Below are 16,507 nucleotides of genomic sequence, written 5' to 3'. Positions count from 1 at the left end.
AGTACCGCTGGCCAGGCGCGGTAGTACCGCTGGCCGCGGGCTGGTTGGTGGGTAACGGTTGGATCTTTTCCACACACTATATAACGGGTCCCCTTCTTCCCTGTTGACTCATCTCTTCCATTACTAAGCTCCATTATTGCTCCAAGCTCCATTTTTCGCCTGATCTCACTCCCTAGCCAACCAAACTTGTTGATTTGCTCGGGGGTGGTTGAGAAGGCCCCGATCTACACTTCCACCAAGAGATATTTGATTCCCCCCACTAATCCCTTGCGGATCTTGTTACTCTTGGGTGTTTGAGCATCCTAGACGGTTGAGGTCACCGCGAAGCCATAGTCCATTGTGGTGAAGCTTCGTGGTGTCGTTGGGAGCCTCCAATTGAGTTGTGGAGATTGCCCCAACCTCGTTTGTAAAGGTTCGGTCACCGCCTCCAAGGGCACCAATAGTGGAATCACGGCATCTCGCATTGTGTGAGGGCGTGAGGAGATTACGGTGGCCCTGGTGGCTTCTTGGGGAGCATTGTGCCTCCACACCGCTCCAATGGAGACGTACTTCCTCTCAAAGGGAAGGAACTTCGGCAACACATCCTCGTCTCCACCGTCTCCACTCTTGGTTATCTCGTGCCTTTACTTGTGGAAGCTTATTTGTTTCATATATCTTTCTTGCTTGTGTTCCTATCCGTGTTGCATCATATAGGTTGCTCACCTAGTTGCATATCTAGACAACCTACTTTGATGCAAAGTTTTAAATTGCTAAAGAAAAGCTAAAAATTGTCAGTTGCCTCTTCACCCCCCCCCTTCTAGTCAACCATATCGATCCTTTCATCGTGCATATAACAACTACGCATAGACCTGGCTCCGATGCCATTGTTGGGGAACGCAGTAATTTCAAAAAAAATCCTACGCACATGCAAGATTTATCATGGTGATGCATAGAAACGAGAGGGGAGAGTGTTGTCTACATACCCTTGTAGACCGTAAGAGGAAGCGTTATGACGACGCAGTTGATGTAGTCGTACGTCTTCACGATCCGATCGATCCTAGCACCGAAGGTACGGCACCTCCGCGATCTGCACACGTTCAGCTCGGTGACGTCCCACGAACTCTAGATCCAGTTGGGTGTCGAGGGAGAGTTTCGTCAGCATGATGGCGTGATGATGGTGATGATGAAGCTACCGGAACAGGGCTTCGCCTAAGCACCGCTACGATATGACCGAGGTGGATAATGGTGGAGGGGGGCACCGCACATGGCTAAGACAGTGATCAACTTGTGTGTCTATGGGGTGCCCCCTTCCCCCGTATATAAAGGAGTTGAGGAGGGGGAGGGCCGGCCCTCTATGGCGCGCCCTAGGGGAGTCCTACTCCCACCGGGAGTAGGATTCCCCCCTTCCAAGTAGGAGTAGGAGAAGAAGGAAGGAGGAGAGAGGGAGGAAGGAAAGGGGGGCCGCCGCCCCCCCTCCCAATTTGGATTGGGCTTGGGGGGCTCCTAGGACGCCTCCTTCTCTCTCCCACTAAGGCCCAATAAGGCCCATACGCTCCCTGGGGGATTCCGGTAACCTCCCGGTACTCCGGTAAATGCCCGAACTCACCCGGAACCATTCCGATGTCCAAACGTAGTCATCCAATATATCGATCTTTATGTCGCGACCATTTCGAGACTCCTTGTCATGTCCGTGATCATATCCGGGACTCCGAACTACCATTGGTACATCAAAACACATAAACTCATAATACCGATCGTCACCGAACGGTAAGCGTGCGAACCCTACGGGTTCGAGAACTATGTAGACATGACCAAGACTCATCTCCGGTCAATAACCAATAGCGGAACCTGGATGCTCATATTGGTTCCTACATATTCTACGAAGATCTTTATCGGTCAGACCGCATAACAACATACGTCGCTCCCTTTGTCATCGGTATGTTACTTGCCCTAGATTCGATCGTCGGTATCATCATACCTAGTTCAATCTCGTTTCCGGCAAGTCTCTTTACTCGTTCCGTAATGTTACATCCCGTAACTAACTCATTAGTTACATTGCTTGCAAGGTTTATAGTGACGTACACTACCGAGAGGGCCCAGAGATACCTCTTCGATACTCGGAGTGACAAATCCTAGTCTTGATCTATTTCAACTCAACAAACACCATCGAAGACACCTGTAGAGCATCTTTATAGTCATCCAGTTACGCTGTTACGTTTGATAGCACACTAAGTGTTCCTCCGGTATTCAGGAGTTGCATAATCTCATAGTCATAGGAACATGTATAAGTTATGGAGAAAGCAATAGCAGTAAACTAAATGATCATTGTGCTAAGCTAATGGATGGATCAAGTCAATCACATCATTCTCTAATTATGTGATCCCGTTTATCAAATGACAACTCTTTGTCTATGGCTAGGAAACTTAACCATCCTTGATCAACGAGCTAGTCAAGTAGAGGCATACTAGTGACACTCTGTTTGTCTATGTATTCACACATGTACTAAGTTTCCAGTTAATACAATTCTAGCATGAATAATAAACATTTATCATGATATAAGGAAATATAAATAACAACTTTATTATTGCCTCTAGGGCATATTTCCTTCATATGCAATGCTGTGTACCAGACCTGATGTGTGCCTTGCTATTAGTTTAGCATGGAGGTACCAAAGTAATCCAGGAGTGGATCACTGGACAACGGTCAAGAATATCCTGAAATACCTGAAAAGGACTAAGGATATGTTTCTCGTTTATGGAGGTGACAAAGAGCTCGTCGTAAACGGTTACGTCGATGCAAGCTTTGACAATAATCCGGATGACTCTAAGTCACAAACCGGATACGTATTTTTATTGAATGGTGAAGTTGTTAGTTGGTGCAGTTCCAAGCAGAGCGTCGTGGCGGGATCTACATGTGAAGCGGAGTACATAACTGCTTCGGAAGCAGCAAATGAAGGAGTCTGGATGAAGGAGTTCATGTCCGATCTAGGTGTCATACCTAGTGCATCGGGTCCAATGAAAATCTTTTGTGACAATACTGGTGCAATTGCCTTGGCAAAAGAATCCAGATTTCACAAGAGAACCAAGCACATCAAGAGATGCTTCAATTCCATCCGCGATCAAGTCAAGGAGGGAGACATAGAGATTTGCAAGATACATACGGATCTGAATGTTGTAGACCCGTTGACTAAGCCTCTCTCACGAGCAAAACATGATCAGCACCAAAACTCCATGGGTGTTAGAATCATTACTGTGTAATCTAGATTACTGACTCTAGTGCAAGTGGGACACTGAAGGAAATATGCCCTAGAGGCAATAATAAAGTTGTTATTTATATTTCCTTATATCATGATAAATGTTTATTATTCATGCTAGAATTGTATTAACCGGAAACTTAGTACATGTGTGTATACATAGACAAACTAGGTGTCACTAGTATGCCTCTACGTGACTAGCTCGTCAATCAAAGATGATTAAGTTTCCTAACCATTGACATGAGTTGTCATTTGATTAACAGGATCACATCATTAGAGAATGATGTGATTAGCTTGACCCATCCTTTAGCTTAGCACAATGATCGTTTAGTTTGTTGCTATTGCTATGTTCATAACTTATACATGTTCTTATGACTATGAGATTATGCAACTCCCGAATACCGGAGGAACACTTAGTGTGCTATCAAACGTCACAACATAACTGGGTGACTATAAAGATGCTCTACAGGTGTCTTCGATGGTGTTTGTTGAGTTGGCATAGATCGAGATTAGGATTTGTCACTCAGTGTATTAGAGAGGTATCTCTGGGCCCTCTCGGTAATGCACATCACTATAAGCCTTGCAAGCATTGTGACTAATGAGTTAGTTACGGGATCTTGCATTACGGAATGAGTAAAGAGACTTGCCGGTAACGAGATTGAACTGGGTATTGAGATACCGACGATGGAATCTCGGGCAAGTAACATACCGATGACAAAGGGAACAACGTATGTTGTTATGCGGTTTGACTGATAAAGATCTTCGTAGAATATGTAGGAACCAATATGAGCATCCAGGTTCCTCTATTGGTTATTGACCGGAGATGAGTCTCGGTCATGTGTACATAGTTCTCGAACCCGTAGGGTCCGCAACGTTCGATGACGATCAGTATTATGAGTTTATGTGTTTTGATGTACTGATGATAGTTCGGATTCCTGGATGTGATCACGGACATGACGAGGAGTCTCGAAATGGTCGAGACATAAAGATCGATATATTGGAATGCTATGTTTGGACATCGGAATGGTTCCGGATGAGTTCAGGCATTTACCGAAGTACCGGGGGGTTACCGGAACCCCCCGGGGAGTCAATGGGCCTTATTGGGCCTTAGTGGGAGAGAGGAGGAGGCGGCCAAGGTGGATGGCGTGCCCCCCCCCAAAGCCCAATCCGAATTGGGTGGGGGCCGGCCCCCCTTTCCTTCCCTCTCTCTCCCCCTTCCTTCCTCTCCTACTCCAACTAGGGAAGGGGGAATCCTACTCCCATCGGGAGTAGGACTCCCCCCTTGGGCGCGCCATGAGAGGGCCGGCCCTCCCCTCCTCCACTCCTTTATATACGGGGGAGGGAGGCACCCCATAGACACACAAGTTGATTGTTTAGCCGTGTGCGGTGCCCCTCCACAGATTTTCACCTCGTTCATATCGTTGTAGGGCTTAGGCGAAGCTCTGCATCGGAAACTTCATCATCACCGTCATCACGCCGTCGTGCTGACGAAACTCTTCCTCGACCTCAGCTGGATCTAGAGTTCGTGGGACGTCACCGAACTGAACGTGTGCAGATCGCGGAGGTGACGTACCTTCGGTGCTAGGATCGGTCGGATCGTGAAGACGTACGACTACATCAACCGCGTTGTCATAACGCTTCCACTTACGGTCTACGAGGGTACGTGGACAACACTCTCCCCTCTCGTTGCTATGCATCACCTAGATGGATCTTGAGTCTCCGTAGGAATTTTTTTTGAAATTACTGCGTTCCCCAACAGTCTCATCTACAGCCTCTATGCTAGCTAAAAGTGCACGAACATCTACTAAATTGCGCTCTATCAATATATCGATGTATTCTTCTTCCCAATATCAAAACTTGCATCCATGCTACACAATAAAATTTGAAGTTAGCACAACTAGTCAAATCTAGAGCATAAACCGAAGCTAAAAAGAGCGCATACCCCATCGTTCAAGCACTTGATGAACACACATTCGGGATGTTCCGGCATTGTAGACACGCGGCGCACGACTTTCTTTGGGCAGTGGTCGCACTTAATGAGTGGCAACGATGCGCCGACGAGCTTTTGGGCTAGCACCCAGCCCGGCCGCCCGTCATTCGTGTATCTGCCGGCGGACCACCGACGGTGTAGATCCGAGCGGTAAGAGGAGGAGCCACTGCCTGCATGTGGCCTTGCGGCCCTGCCCGGGCCTTCCGGCATGGTGCCCGGCCAGTCCATGGCGCGGCGCGGCCTCCCACAACCGGGCGAGCTCTAGACCGACCGGATTCGCCCCAAATCCGGCCAGCGGTTGCGCAAATCAGGTGGCCGTGGTTGGGTAGCTCGGGGGCGCCGAGGGGAAGGTGTTGGGCGAGCGCGCGGCCAGCGGGTGCACAAATCAATGACAGCGGCGGCGGCGAGGGCAAGAGTGAGGAAGAGTGGAGAAGAGTGGAGAGGGTGCGGCCGGGGGGAGGGAGGGGCGGATAGAAAAAGACACCCCTATCCGCGTGATGTCCGTTTCACCTCAAAAACGGCGCAAACTTGAGCCGGAGATGAATAAAAAGCAGAAAGAAAACAAACAAAAGTCCGTTTGCGCCTGTACGCTGGGCCGTTTGATTCGTTTGTTTCACCCCAAACAGACGAACGCGGACAGGATGGGTCGCGGGATGGAGTTACGCTAAGCGCCTCCGGCATTGCGTTTTCCAGGACGCAAAAGACAAAACAAAAACAGTATTCGAACACACAGAAGCAACAGGCACACAGCTGCCTACGAGCACAGCAGATCGGGCGAGAGAAGCTAGAAAAGGAAGGCACCCGAGTCCAGCGGCGGAAGCCGTGCAGGAGGCTGGACGTGCGAGCGGATGGCGTGGAAGCCCCATCCCCCAAGAACCGTGGCGCCTCCACCACGTCGCGCCCATGCGCACCCTCCTCTCTTATAGAGCAAGAGCCACCATTAATTAGTCGCAACTCGATCTGCTGCGTCGACCTGTCTATGCTGTGACACCCCCTGCTCACCCTCTCTTCTCGCACGCCACGACGGCGAAGTGATCCAGCCAGCCACCGGCCGCCGCGGCAAATGGCGTTGTCCAGGGCGCAGACGAATTCCGGCGAGTCCCTCATCTCCTCCACCTTCGCGTCGCGCTACGTGCGCACCGCGCTCCCGAGGTTCAGGATACCGGAGCAGTCCATCCCCAAGGACGCGGCGTACCAGATCATCAACGACGAGCTGATGCTGGACGGGAACCCGCGCCTGAACCTCGCCTCCTTCGTCACCACCTGGATGGAGCCCGAGTGCGACAAGCTCATCCAGAACTCCGTCAACAAGAACTACGTCGACATGGACGAGTACCCCGTCACCACCGAGTTCCAGGTATCTCTCTATCATTTCCTTCATCGATCCATTGATGCAGTTTACAATTACGCGACTACGTACGGCGACGTATATATGTATGTTTGTGGATTTGAAACAGAACCGGTGCGTCAACATGATCGCGCATCTCTTCAACGCGCCCATCGGCGAGGACGAGACGGCCGTCGGGGTGGGCACCGTCGGCTCCTCGGAGGCCATCATGCTGGCCGGGCTGGCCTTCAAGAGGAAGTGGCAGAACAAGATGAAGGCCGAGGGCAAGCCCCACGACAAGCCCAACATCGTCACCGGCGCAAATGTCCAGGTAAATTACTAGTAATCGAGTACACGCATTACTGAGACAGTGCATGCCGGCTGGATCACCGGCAGGATTCAAAGTCAATCACCGGATCCATTCCAATCACTGGATGTCTTGGTTTTGTAGGTGTGTTGGGAGAAATTCGCGCGCTACTTCGAGGTTGAGCTCAAGGAGGTGAAGCTCAGGGAAGGGTACTACGTCATGGACCCCGCGAAGGCCGTAGAGTTGGTCGACGAGAACACCATCTGCGTCGCCGCCATCCTCGGCTCCACACTCAACGGCGAGTTCGAGGACGTCAAGATGCTCAACGACCTCCTCGTCGCCAAGAATGCAGAGACAGGGTACGCGTTAATCTTATGCCAAAAACTGGAACCGGCCGGGATGCATGTGAATGATAGAGATTTCATTGATCGATCGGTTGGTTTGGTCGATCGGTTGACCAGGTGGGACACGCCGATTCACGTGGACGCGGCGAGCGGCGGGTTCATCGCGCCCTTCATCTACCCGGAGCTGGAGTGGGACTTCCGGCTACCGCTGGTGAAGAGCATCAACGTCAGCGGCCACAAGTACGGCCTCGTCTATGCCGGCGTCGGGTGGATCATTTGGAGGAACAAGGAGGACCTGCCCGACGAGCTCATCTTCCACATCAACTACCTCGGCGCCGACCAGCCAACCTTCACGCTCAACTTCTCCAAAGGTACAGCACCGTGCGCGTCGATCAATCGGTTGGTTAGTTCCAGTATATGTTTTGAAGTATGTAATATGTTCATGTGCTGCTCCCTCTGTTGGATAGGTTCGAGCCAGATCATTGCACAGTATTATCAACTCATCCGTCTCGGATTCGAGGTAATTAACCACAATTTTTCTACAGCAGTAGCACGTTTTTGTTGGGGTTTTATTTTATGTCCAAGTGTTGCAGCATCCTTTGCCTTGTGCTTTATGCTTGTTGCTTTGTTTCTGCAAGCAACACAACAAACATGTGTTAACTTTGTGTCTGCAAGCAAAGAAACACCAGTGGTCCATGCACTTCATGCATTTCAGGTGGACGTCTAGTTTGTTAGGATCCTTCTTGTACTTTGCCATGCCGTCGGCATGTTCTTTGACATTGCTAACGCACCATCTCTATTTTTTCCATAAAAAAACTGTAGGTAGCAGCCAATGAACCAATTTGTGTTTGAAAAACTATTTATGTGATGCAAAAATGCAATGCAGGGCTACAAGGACATCATGCAAAATTGCCGGGACAACGCGGCGGTGCTCCGGGAGGGAGTCGAGAACATGGGCTACTTTCACCTGGTGTCCAAGGACTCAGGCGTGCCGCTCGTGGCCTTCTCCCTCAAGGACTCGTCCAAGTACACAGTGTTCGAGGTGGTCGAGAGCCTGCGCCGTTTCGGCTGGATTGTTCCGGCATACACAATGCCCGCCGACGCCGAGCACATCGCTGTCATGCGGGTGGTCATCCGCGAGGACTTCAGCCGCGGCCTCGCTGAGCGCCTCATCACCGACCTCAAGAAGGTCATGCTGGAGATGGACGCGCATGCCAAGAAGCATGGGCATCACGAGCATGTGAAGAAGACAGCACACCAAATCGAGAAGGAGGTGACCACCTACTGGCGGACCTTCGTTGCGAGGAAGAAGCACAGCCTGGTTTGCTGATTGCAGTTTTCGGGCTTAACGTGGAGGAATAATTCTTGGCCATACCGAGTTCTTCTTCGGCATGTGTTGGCTCATTTGTTGTTCTTTTTAGTAGTTTCTTCGAGTAAGTGTTCGTTTTAAGTTTAGCATTCGTTTTGTGTGCTTAGTTATGTATGTTCCCACCAAGCTGGCCTGGGCTGACCTCATATGGTGCATTCTGCCTTGGTTAGCTTGGCTACACTCTCGTTCTTTATGTTTTATGGGTTATAAACAATGCTTCTAAGTGCTCTGCGATCCGGAGTTAGGGTTTGAGGGCAAAGAACAACACCGCCGCTGAAGATTCTTATGTCACCTCGCCTCATGTTATCATCTTGACGCTGAGAGATTCAACATAGCACCGATGCAACAAATTAAAATAACACACCAATAAATCCATCAAGAAGAGAGCATTTGTTGTACTTCCCTGACTTGTGGTGCACCCAACTTATTCACTCCCTCTGTTCCATAATATAAGAGCGTTTTTGACACTAGTGTAGTGTAAAAACGCTTTTATATTATAAGACGGAGGTAGTAAAATATAAGCACAAGAAACAAAAGAGAAAGACAAATCTAGTATCGATAGCGATAATACTAGAAGTGTTTGGCACGCTTTGTTGCATCGTTTTCTTCCTAGAGCTACACACGAAGAACTAGTTGCTTATGAAATTGTTTGGTTATCACTTAGTGGGTCGAACTTTATTATTCTAGGTGCACCCTGTAATTCATAATTCAAATAGTCAAAATACTAAATAGTTGACCCAATAGTGAAATGTTGAAGCAACGGCAACACACATGCCCGGAGTAATAGCACATAAAGCAGAAAATCCATTTCGTTCACCCACTTTCTCTCTTCTTGTGTATCTTATCTCTTCTCACCGCACAAAGTAGTAGCAATCATAACTTACGCGGCTCGATCCATGCACAACCGTAGCCATGGGAGCACGCCACTTTTAAAAAAAAGAATCCGGCATCTGATTTTTTAGCATGACAAATCAAACGTTTTTATGGTAACTTTAGTTGGCGTGGGGATGCCAAATTTAGCTTACGAGCATGACAATTTTCGAACAAAAAATAAATAAAACTGAGGTGGATTTGACATGTTTGCCAACTAAACTTGTCATTCTCAGTAAACACAAATTGCCATAAAAAATAGTTTGATTTGCCATGGTAAAAAATCCGACACCAAATTTGTAACGAAGTTAAAAAAAGGTATCTATGAGAGCCCTCTATACAAAAGCAGTAGCAATTATGAAAATCCTAGTTCCTCCTTCCATCTATATAGGGTCTAATGTGTATTTCGAGACCGCCTTTGACTATTGATAACACTAATAATACATGAGATGTATAGTGTGAAAATTATATCATTGAAAGCTCCTTTCACGTACGAATTTGATGGTATACTTTGTGTAACTTGCATGTCATATATTATTGCTATAACACTTGGTCAAAGTTAGCCTCGAAAAACGATTAGGCCCTATATAGATAGAAGGAGGGAGTATCTCTTTTTTCTCTCTCAAGCACGTAGTCCAACCTGGTTTTATTTTGACCGTTTATCTGACGACGTTTGCTAGGGAGAAATTGCCATCAAAGCTCCTAACGCCGCCTTGGCCGCCAGGCTAGCAACCAGCCATCACCACCACATCAATGCACCCGTGACGCCCTTGCACAGACAGGCCGGCGTCGTCACCCCGCCAAACAATGGCATGTACGACGCATCTATCTGCCACTTGAGGCGACGGTCTGTACGACGCCACACGGTATAGTATTTTATTTTGGACGCTGCTCGCCAGCACCCGTTGGCTCATTTGTTGGACTGGGCGCACACCCAGAAAAAGGTAAGGTAGACAGCCCTTTGCCAGCTGTCGTACCAGAAAAGGCAAGCGGGAGTTCTCCTCCCCACACATGCCCGGACAGAAGGGATAACCTGCTATCCACCCCTTCCAACCAACCACGTGGTGGGTCGGTCCTACGCTAGCCCTTGGGGGGCGCCTCCTTCATCCTCCTTTTTCTCTCCAACCTCACGCGGCTGCTCCCTTCTTCCTCCTCAGAGGGAAGCCATTGTTTACCCCTAGATCTGGAACTCCATGCTTCCAGCAGGGGATTGACCACAACCCAGCAACTTCTGCAGATTGTCTCCTCCTCCTCCCCTCCCCTCTGATTGGAGATCTGCAAGCCAACAAATCGTGCAGGGTAAGAGTAATCATCCTCCTCTCTTAGTGGTAAAACTGTAGGGTAAAAAAGCATGGATTTCTGCACATTGGAAAACCAAATTTCCTGCAGATTGTATTTGAGGTTTGATTGGGGTCTAAAAAAAGTTGATTTTTGTTCTGTCAATTTTCTTGAAAAATATGTAAGCAATTTCCTACAAGTCTGTACCCCTGTACATGGGCAAGTTCCTACAAGTAGGCAGGCAAATCAAGTTTGTACCTCCTGTACATTGGCAAGTTCCTGCAAGTAGGCAGGCAAATCAAGTTTGAACCGCTGTACATGGGCAAGTTCCTACAAGTAGGCAGGCAAAACAAGGTTGAACCCCTGTACATGGGCAAGTCCCTACAAGCAGGCAGGCAAAACTGGTTTCCCACTATGTTCATATAGATGAATTTTCCTAAATAAATTGAGTTATCAGGCATGCAGCTTTTCATATTTTTGAGTCTAAAAGCACTTGATTATTTTTGTAGGCAAGTTCTATTAAAACATCAGGCAATTACTGTGTTGCATTGCAAAAAAACAGGGGACAAAAATTCACAAAGAAGGATACTGGAGGGGGGAAAAGGATATATAGATAGAAGAAGTACCTAATAAATTGCCTTCTTTTAGACTTGTTTTGACCTTCATGTCCCTACAAATTCAAAAAAATGGTGCTTAGGCTCTGTAGAACTTGTATACAAAGCAAAAGTTTTTGGGTAGGTGGGGGAATGATGTAGTCACCTGATAAAATGAGATGTTTGCTTCTGTATATTTACACACAAAAAATGCAAAAAGAGAAAGTGGTAGTAATTTGCTGATCCTTTGCAAAATTAGTAGACATTAGGCAAGTAAACATGTATACACTAGTGGTAGTAGAGGTTTTTGCAAACTGAAACATGATGTGACAACACGAGATACATCAAAACACATGAGTCTGAGTTGCGTATCACAGATGTAACGCACTACAGATTGCTGTTTAGAGAAAAAAATAGAAAAAATCCACAGTTCATCTACTCCTTGATAAAATCCACATTGGCCTGGAGATTCTTTTTTGCAGCTGTAGCTTGAGCACGGAGTGAAGAATTCAGAAAAACATGTCTTTACTTCTTCTCAATTCCTATTAAAGAACAAGGATAAAAATCAAAAACTCATAGAACAGACACAAAAAATGAAGATAAAAATGAAATTCAAGGAAACTAAAGCAACCCCGAAAAAATGACCATTTCGAGTGTTTTCGTAGATTGGTGTCACACATTTTTGCATCTAGAGTTGCCTTTCATTTTTTGTTTTTATTTTCCCTGGAAATCAGTGTCATTGCTGTTTCTTTTCTCCTCGGGTTTGAAAGATGATTGACTTAAACGAATTGCCTGATGACACTAATTCTGAAATGCGTTTTACGGGTGGCATTGGAGTTGAAGACCCCATGTACTGTACGCAGCCTGTTGCCCAGCCCCCTGGTGGAGAATACAATGAAGTTGTAGGAGAATCTCCTAATCCCATGAGCACTCAGAAAGCTCCTGCTGCACCTGAAGAAGCTATGCAGACAGAAGGTGATACTTTTGATGACACCACCACAATTGGAGAAACAGGTGGAACTATTGGACAGGGAGTTGTGGGAAATGACAATGATGATGAAGCTTGGTCACAACCAAAAGAGCCTTTCATAGGAATGAGGTTGGATACTCTCGAGGGTGCAAAAGAACACTATAATGCCTATGCTCTCCGACTTGGGTTTTCAATCAAGATGAACACTTCTAGGAAATCAACGAAATCTGGTTTGTTGGAAAAGCAACAATTTGTTTGCAACAAATTCCGAAAACCCAAAGTTGATGACGGAGGTGCAGAAACTGCCCCAATCCTAGATGTGATTGAAGATTTTAATGGAGATGCCGATGAAGGTGAGGATGATGAGATTGTCTTCCTTGATGATGAGTGTAAAAAGAAGAAGAAATCTAAGAGAAGAAAGCGAGACACAATAGTCCAAACAGGGTGCAGAGCAAGAATGGTTGTGAAGCTAATGGACAGTCGGTGGGAGGTGATTTTCTTTGTTCGTGAACACAATCATGCATTGGTTGACAAACCATCACTAACTAAGTACCTCCGATCACATCAAGGGATTCCTCCGGAAGAAAAACTATTCCTGAAGAATCTTCATAACTGTAATTTGACCACAGGTCTGTGTCCACATTCAACCCAAAAAAAACTCTGTTTTCTTGTGGGAATTTTTTCATAAAGTTGCCTGTTATTATTTTGCAAGTTGCTTGTACTTAGTTCTTGTTTTTGCCAACTAATCTGGTATCACAGGGGAAACCTTTTGTGGTTTCTACAGAATTGCTTGTAATTAAGTAGGCAAGCTTTGTGGTCCTCTGGAAAAATAATTTGCACGGAGTTGCCTTTTGGCTCATGCAAGTTGCTTGTTCTGCTTAAGCAAGTTGCTTGTTCAGAAAAGGATGGCAACTTCTGCGTCCTTGATGCACATAAGTTGCCCCACCATGCAAAAAATAAGTTCAGCTTTCTCTGGGAAAACAAATCGATTCATTGTGTGCCAGGGGGGTATGACTTGCCTGTATCTATGGAAACTATATGAGTTAGAAAAGAAAAAGATGGGCAACTTCTGTGTCCTTGATGCACATAAGTTGCCCTCACCACGCAAAATATAGTTGAGCTTCTGTGGAAAAAAGAAAATTGATTCATTGGTTTGTGTTGGTTTGTTGTTGTTCTGTTTTCCAGTAACTGTGTTGCTTGTTTTCTTTCATATCCTAACTATGTTTCTGCATGCGATTTGTGCAGGTCGTATGATGCAAAGTATGTCTGAATTTTATGGGACGGAACTAATTGTTCCTTATACAACTAAAGAAATATCAAATCTTAAATCGAGCTTGAACAAGGCAGCTACTAGTGAAGGAGATATGATAGAGACAGTAGCCTACTTCAAGGAGCAAGAGAAAACAGATCCTGATTTTTTTCTACAAGGTCAAGTATGATGAGGAGGACAGGGTTATGAACATTTTCTAGGTTGATGGACTAGCACGGAAGGCATACGCTGAGGCTTATCATGATTGCATTTCCTTCGACACGACATACATGACAAACATGTACAACATGCCTTTTGCACCGTTCATTGGTATCAACCAGCACGGGCAGTCATTCATAGGCAAGAATTGGAGACGAGCTTTGATTGGTTGTTTGGGAGTTTCCTTGAAGCAATGCATGGACTGGCCCCTAACAACATCATAACTGACCAACACATTGTGATGGCTGAATCTATTAAGAACATCTTCCCTACAAGTGTGCATCGGCGTTGTCGTTGGCACATCATGAAGAAAGCTCAAGAGAAACTTGGGGCACTGTTGGGTAGGAACCCTGGTTTGTCAAAGGATTTCAACGAGTGTGTTGACTTCAGCTTCACACCCGAAGAATTTGAGGCAAAATGGGCTGCTCTAATGGCAAAATATCAGGCTGCTATTGGTACACACTTTGACAAACTCTATGAGTACCGGACAACATGGGTGCCGTGCTACTTCAAGCACAGATTCTTCCCTTTCCTGCAGTCAACACAGCGAAGCGAGGGCTTCAATGCTGTCCTCAAGCGGTATGTGAACCCGCACGACTCGATGCTAAACTTTGTGAAACAATATCAGAAGATTCAAATTCATGTGCTTGCTAGGGAGGGTGCACAAGATTATAGGACAGGCCACTTAGAGACTGAAATGTGGTCACATTTCCCCATTGAAAAGCAAGCATATGAAGCCTACACTAGAGACTTGTACCGTAAGTTCCGTGAAGAGTTCGAGATGATTGGGAGGTACAATGTACGCCCCTGTGGTGCACATTTGTATGTGCTTGAACCTAACAGAGAATGGGTTGCTAAATATGGGTCCAGACACTATTATGTAACAGCAGAAATTGATGCAGGCAATTACACATGTGAATCCTGCAAGATGGACAGAGATGGTATCCTTTGCTGCAATATCTTGAAGGTTTTCACCCACCTCGGAGTTGATGAGATACCAGCGCAATACATCATTCGCAGGTGGACTCCACTAGAAGTGCCTAATGCACCCCCTGTTGTGGAAGCAGCAGAAGCAGAAATGCCGCCAGCATCAAAGAGGCAAGTTCGCACACCAACTTGCAGATGGATTTTTCAAGCTTGGCCAAAGTTTCCTGTGCATCCGATGCTGCTGCGGAAATTCTGAAGAGGCATATGCGTGCAGCTTGGACGGAGATTGGACACCTAAATTTATCTAAGAAGAAAAAAGCAGCAGTCCCTACACATGCACATTGCAACAATTCTCGGCCGTCTACTAGTGGTCCACCAACATTCGGGGGCCATGCGCAGCCTCCTGGTAGGCATCCAGAAGAAGTTGTGCCACCAGCAGGTGTTGTTGTGCCGCCAGCAGAGGGGAGGGGTGTGCACTCAACTTCAACTGCTGCACCAAGTCCTAGATCTGCTCGTATTTCAATGCACTCAATTCATCAGCCCATGCACAAAACTCCTGAACATGCTCAACCCATCCTTAGAGACCCCCCAAAATCTACAACGAAAGGAAGAGCAAAGTCTAAACGACTTCAATCAACACTTGAGCTACACCTGAAGCGAAAAACAAATGCAGCTTTTGTGGATCTGTTGAACACACTGCAGGACAATGTGAAGCAAGGTTGGTTTGATAGGCACAAATGCAAGCAGGTTTTGGGAAAAAAAGAAATGAAGTTGTTGAAAACAAGAATAAAGAGGGGGAGCTACGAGCAAAAATATGAGCTGTTTTTGTAATTTTGGTTCATGATATGAATATCATGAGTTGACCTTGTATCGTAGTTTTTTTGCGCAACTCTATGTCATTTCTCCCTGAGCTTGAACCCTTTTGAGTAATTCGTACGCATTGTTGTTTGCTTTCACATATGTTAATTGCCTGGTTCCCCAGGTGTTAGTTGCCTAGTTTTAAATCTTTTTTCCATAGTTGCGTGCTACCAGAATTTGTTAGTTCGCTGGTTTGCATGTGCTAGTCACCTTATTGTTTCCTATTCAAAATGTTGTTTCACAAAAAAAACAAAAAGGAAAAAATAATTACCAAACTTGTGAATAGAAAGAAAAACTTACCTATGGCAACTTCAGAATATCCTTCCACGGAGCTTTGTTGTGGACACTTGAAACCCATGTGTTGGTGAGTTGCTTCCGAATGTTCGGTATGTCATCTGGTTCATACTTGGGTACAGCCCTTGCATCCCATTTGCTTGTATTGGTCAGCCCGTAGATCCCGTAATCAACGCTTTTGTACCACACACAAAGAAGAAGCAAAAACAACATGTGTGGGGGTTAGCCTATCTTCGTGCATGAGACTGGATTTACAAAGTATGAAAACCAGAAAGGACTTTTAGGCAACTTGTGTGTGTTCTTGGCACACAAGTTGCCTCACACAGAAGTTCCCTCCCCCCACCCACCCCTTTTCTGCTTTTGAGGCACTTTATGTGTGCTCTGGGCACACAAGTTGCCTAAACATGTAGGAAACTTAAATGTGTTCTGGGCACACAAGTTGCCTCACACGCAGGCACCTATACGTGCGGTCTGGGCACACAAGTTGCCTCCCCCCACCCACCCACCCCATTCCTGATTTTGAGGGCAACATGTTAGAGATGTACAAGAAGGAGAAGGGAGTTGAGGCAATTTATGTGTGCTCTGGGCACACAAGTTGCCTCCCACCCCTCCCACCCACCCGCCCCAATCAGGTAGGTTTTTGGGGGGGTGTTAGGCAACTTGTGTGTGGGTTAGCCTAT

At 46.6% G+C, this 16,507-nt stretch overlaps 2 protein-coding genes and 1 pseudogene across 2 annotated transcripts; all 3 read left to right on the top strand.

Moving 5' to 3' along the window:
- Positions 1–6,138: 6,138 nt before the first annotated feature.
- On the top strand, positions 6,139–8,798 carry LOC125541752 (glutamate decarboxylase-like). The gene is made up of 6 exons (XM_048705090.2): positions 6,139–6,579; positions 6,680–6,880; positions 7,001–7,215; positions 7,318–7,571; positions 7,668–7,720; positions 8,087–8,798. Exons 1-6 carry the CDS (start codon positions 6,286–6,288, stop codon positions 8,528–8,530), a joined length of 1,461 nt encoding a protein of 486 aa, XP_048561047.1. The 5' UTR covers positions 6,139–6,285; the 3' UTR covers positions 8,531–8,798.
- Positions 8,799–12,036: 3,238 nt separating this feature from the next.
- Positions 12,037–12,892, top strand: LOC147985736 (protein FAR1-RELATED SEQUENCE 5-like; annotated as a pseudogene).
- Positions 12,893–13,941: 1,049 nt separating this feature from the next.
- Positions 13,942–14,931, top strand: LOC147985735 (protein FAR1-RELATED SEQUENCE 5-like). Its single transcript, XM_087541718.1, has one exon. It carries the CDS (start codon positions 13,942–13,944, stop codon positions 14,929–14,931), a length of 990 nt encoding a protein of 329 aa, XP_087397844.1.
- Positions 14,932–16,507: the final 1,576 nt, after the last annotated feature.

This window comes from Triticum urartu, chromosome 2A (genome assembly GCF_056163025.1).
Source record: "Triticum urartu cultivar PI428250 chromosome 2A, HENAU_Tu73, whole genome shotgun sequence".
NCBI lineage: Eukaryota > Viridiplantae > Streptophyta > Magnoliopsida > Poales > Poaceae > Triticum > Triticum urartu.
This window is presented reverse-complemented; position numbering and strand designations above follow the sequence as displayed.

Coding starts and splice junctions, on each gene's coding strand:
- LOC125541752 (XM_048705090.2), top strand. CDS start 6,286: ATGGCGTTGTCCAGGGCGCAGACGAATTCCGGCGAGTCCCTCATCTCC. Junction 6,580..6,679: donor CCGTCACCACCGAGTTCCAG/GTATCTCTCTAT, acceptor GATTTGAAACAG/AACCGGTGCGTCAACATGAT. Junction 7,572..7,667: donor CACGCTCAACTTCTCCAAAG/GTACAGCACCGT, acceptor TCTGTTGGATAG/GTTCGAGCCAGATCATTGCA.
- LOC147985735 (XM_087541718.1), top strand. CDS start 13,942: ATGCATGGACTGGCCCCTAACAACATCATAACTGACCAACACATTGTG.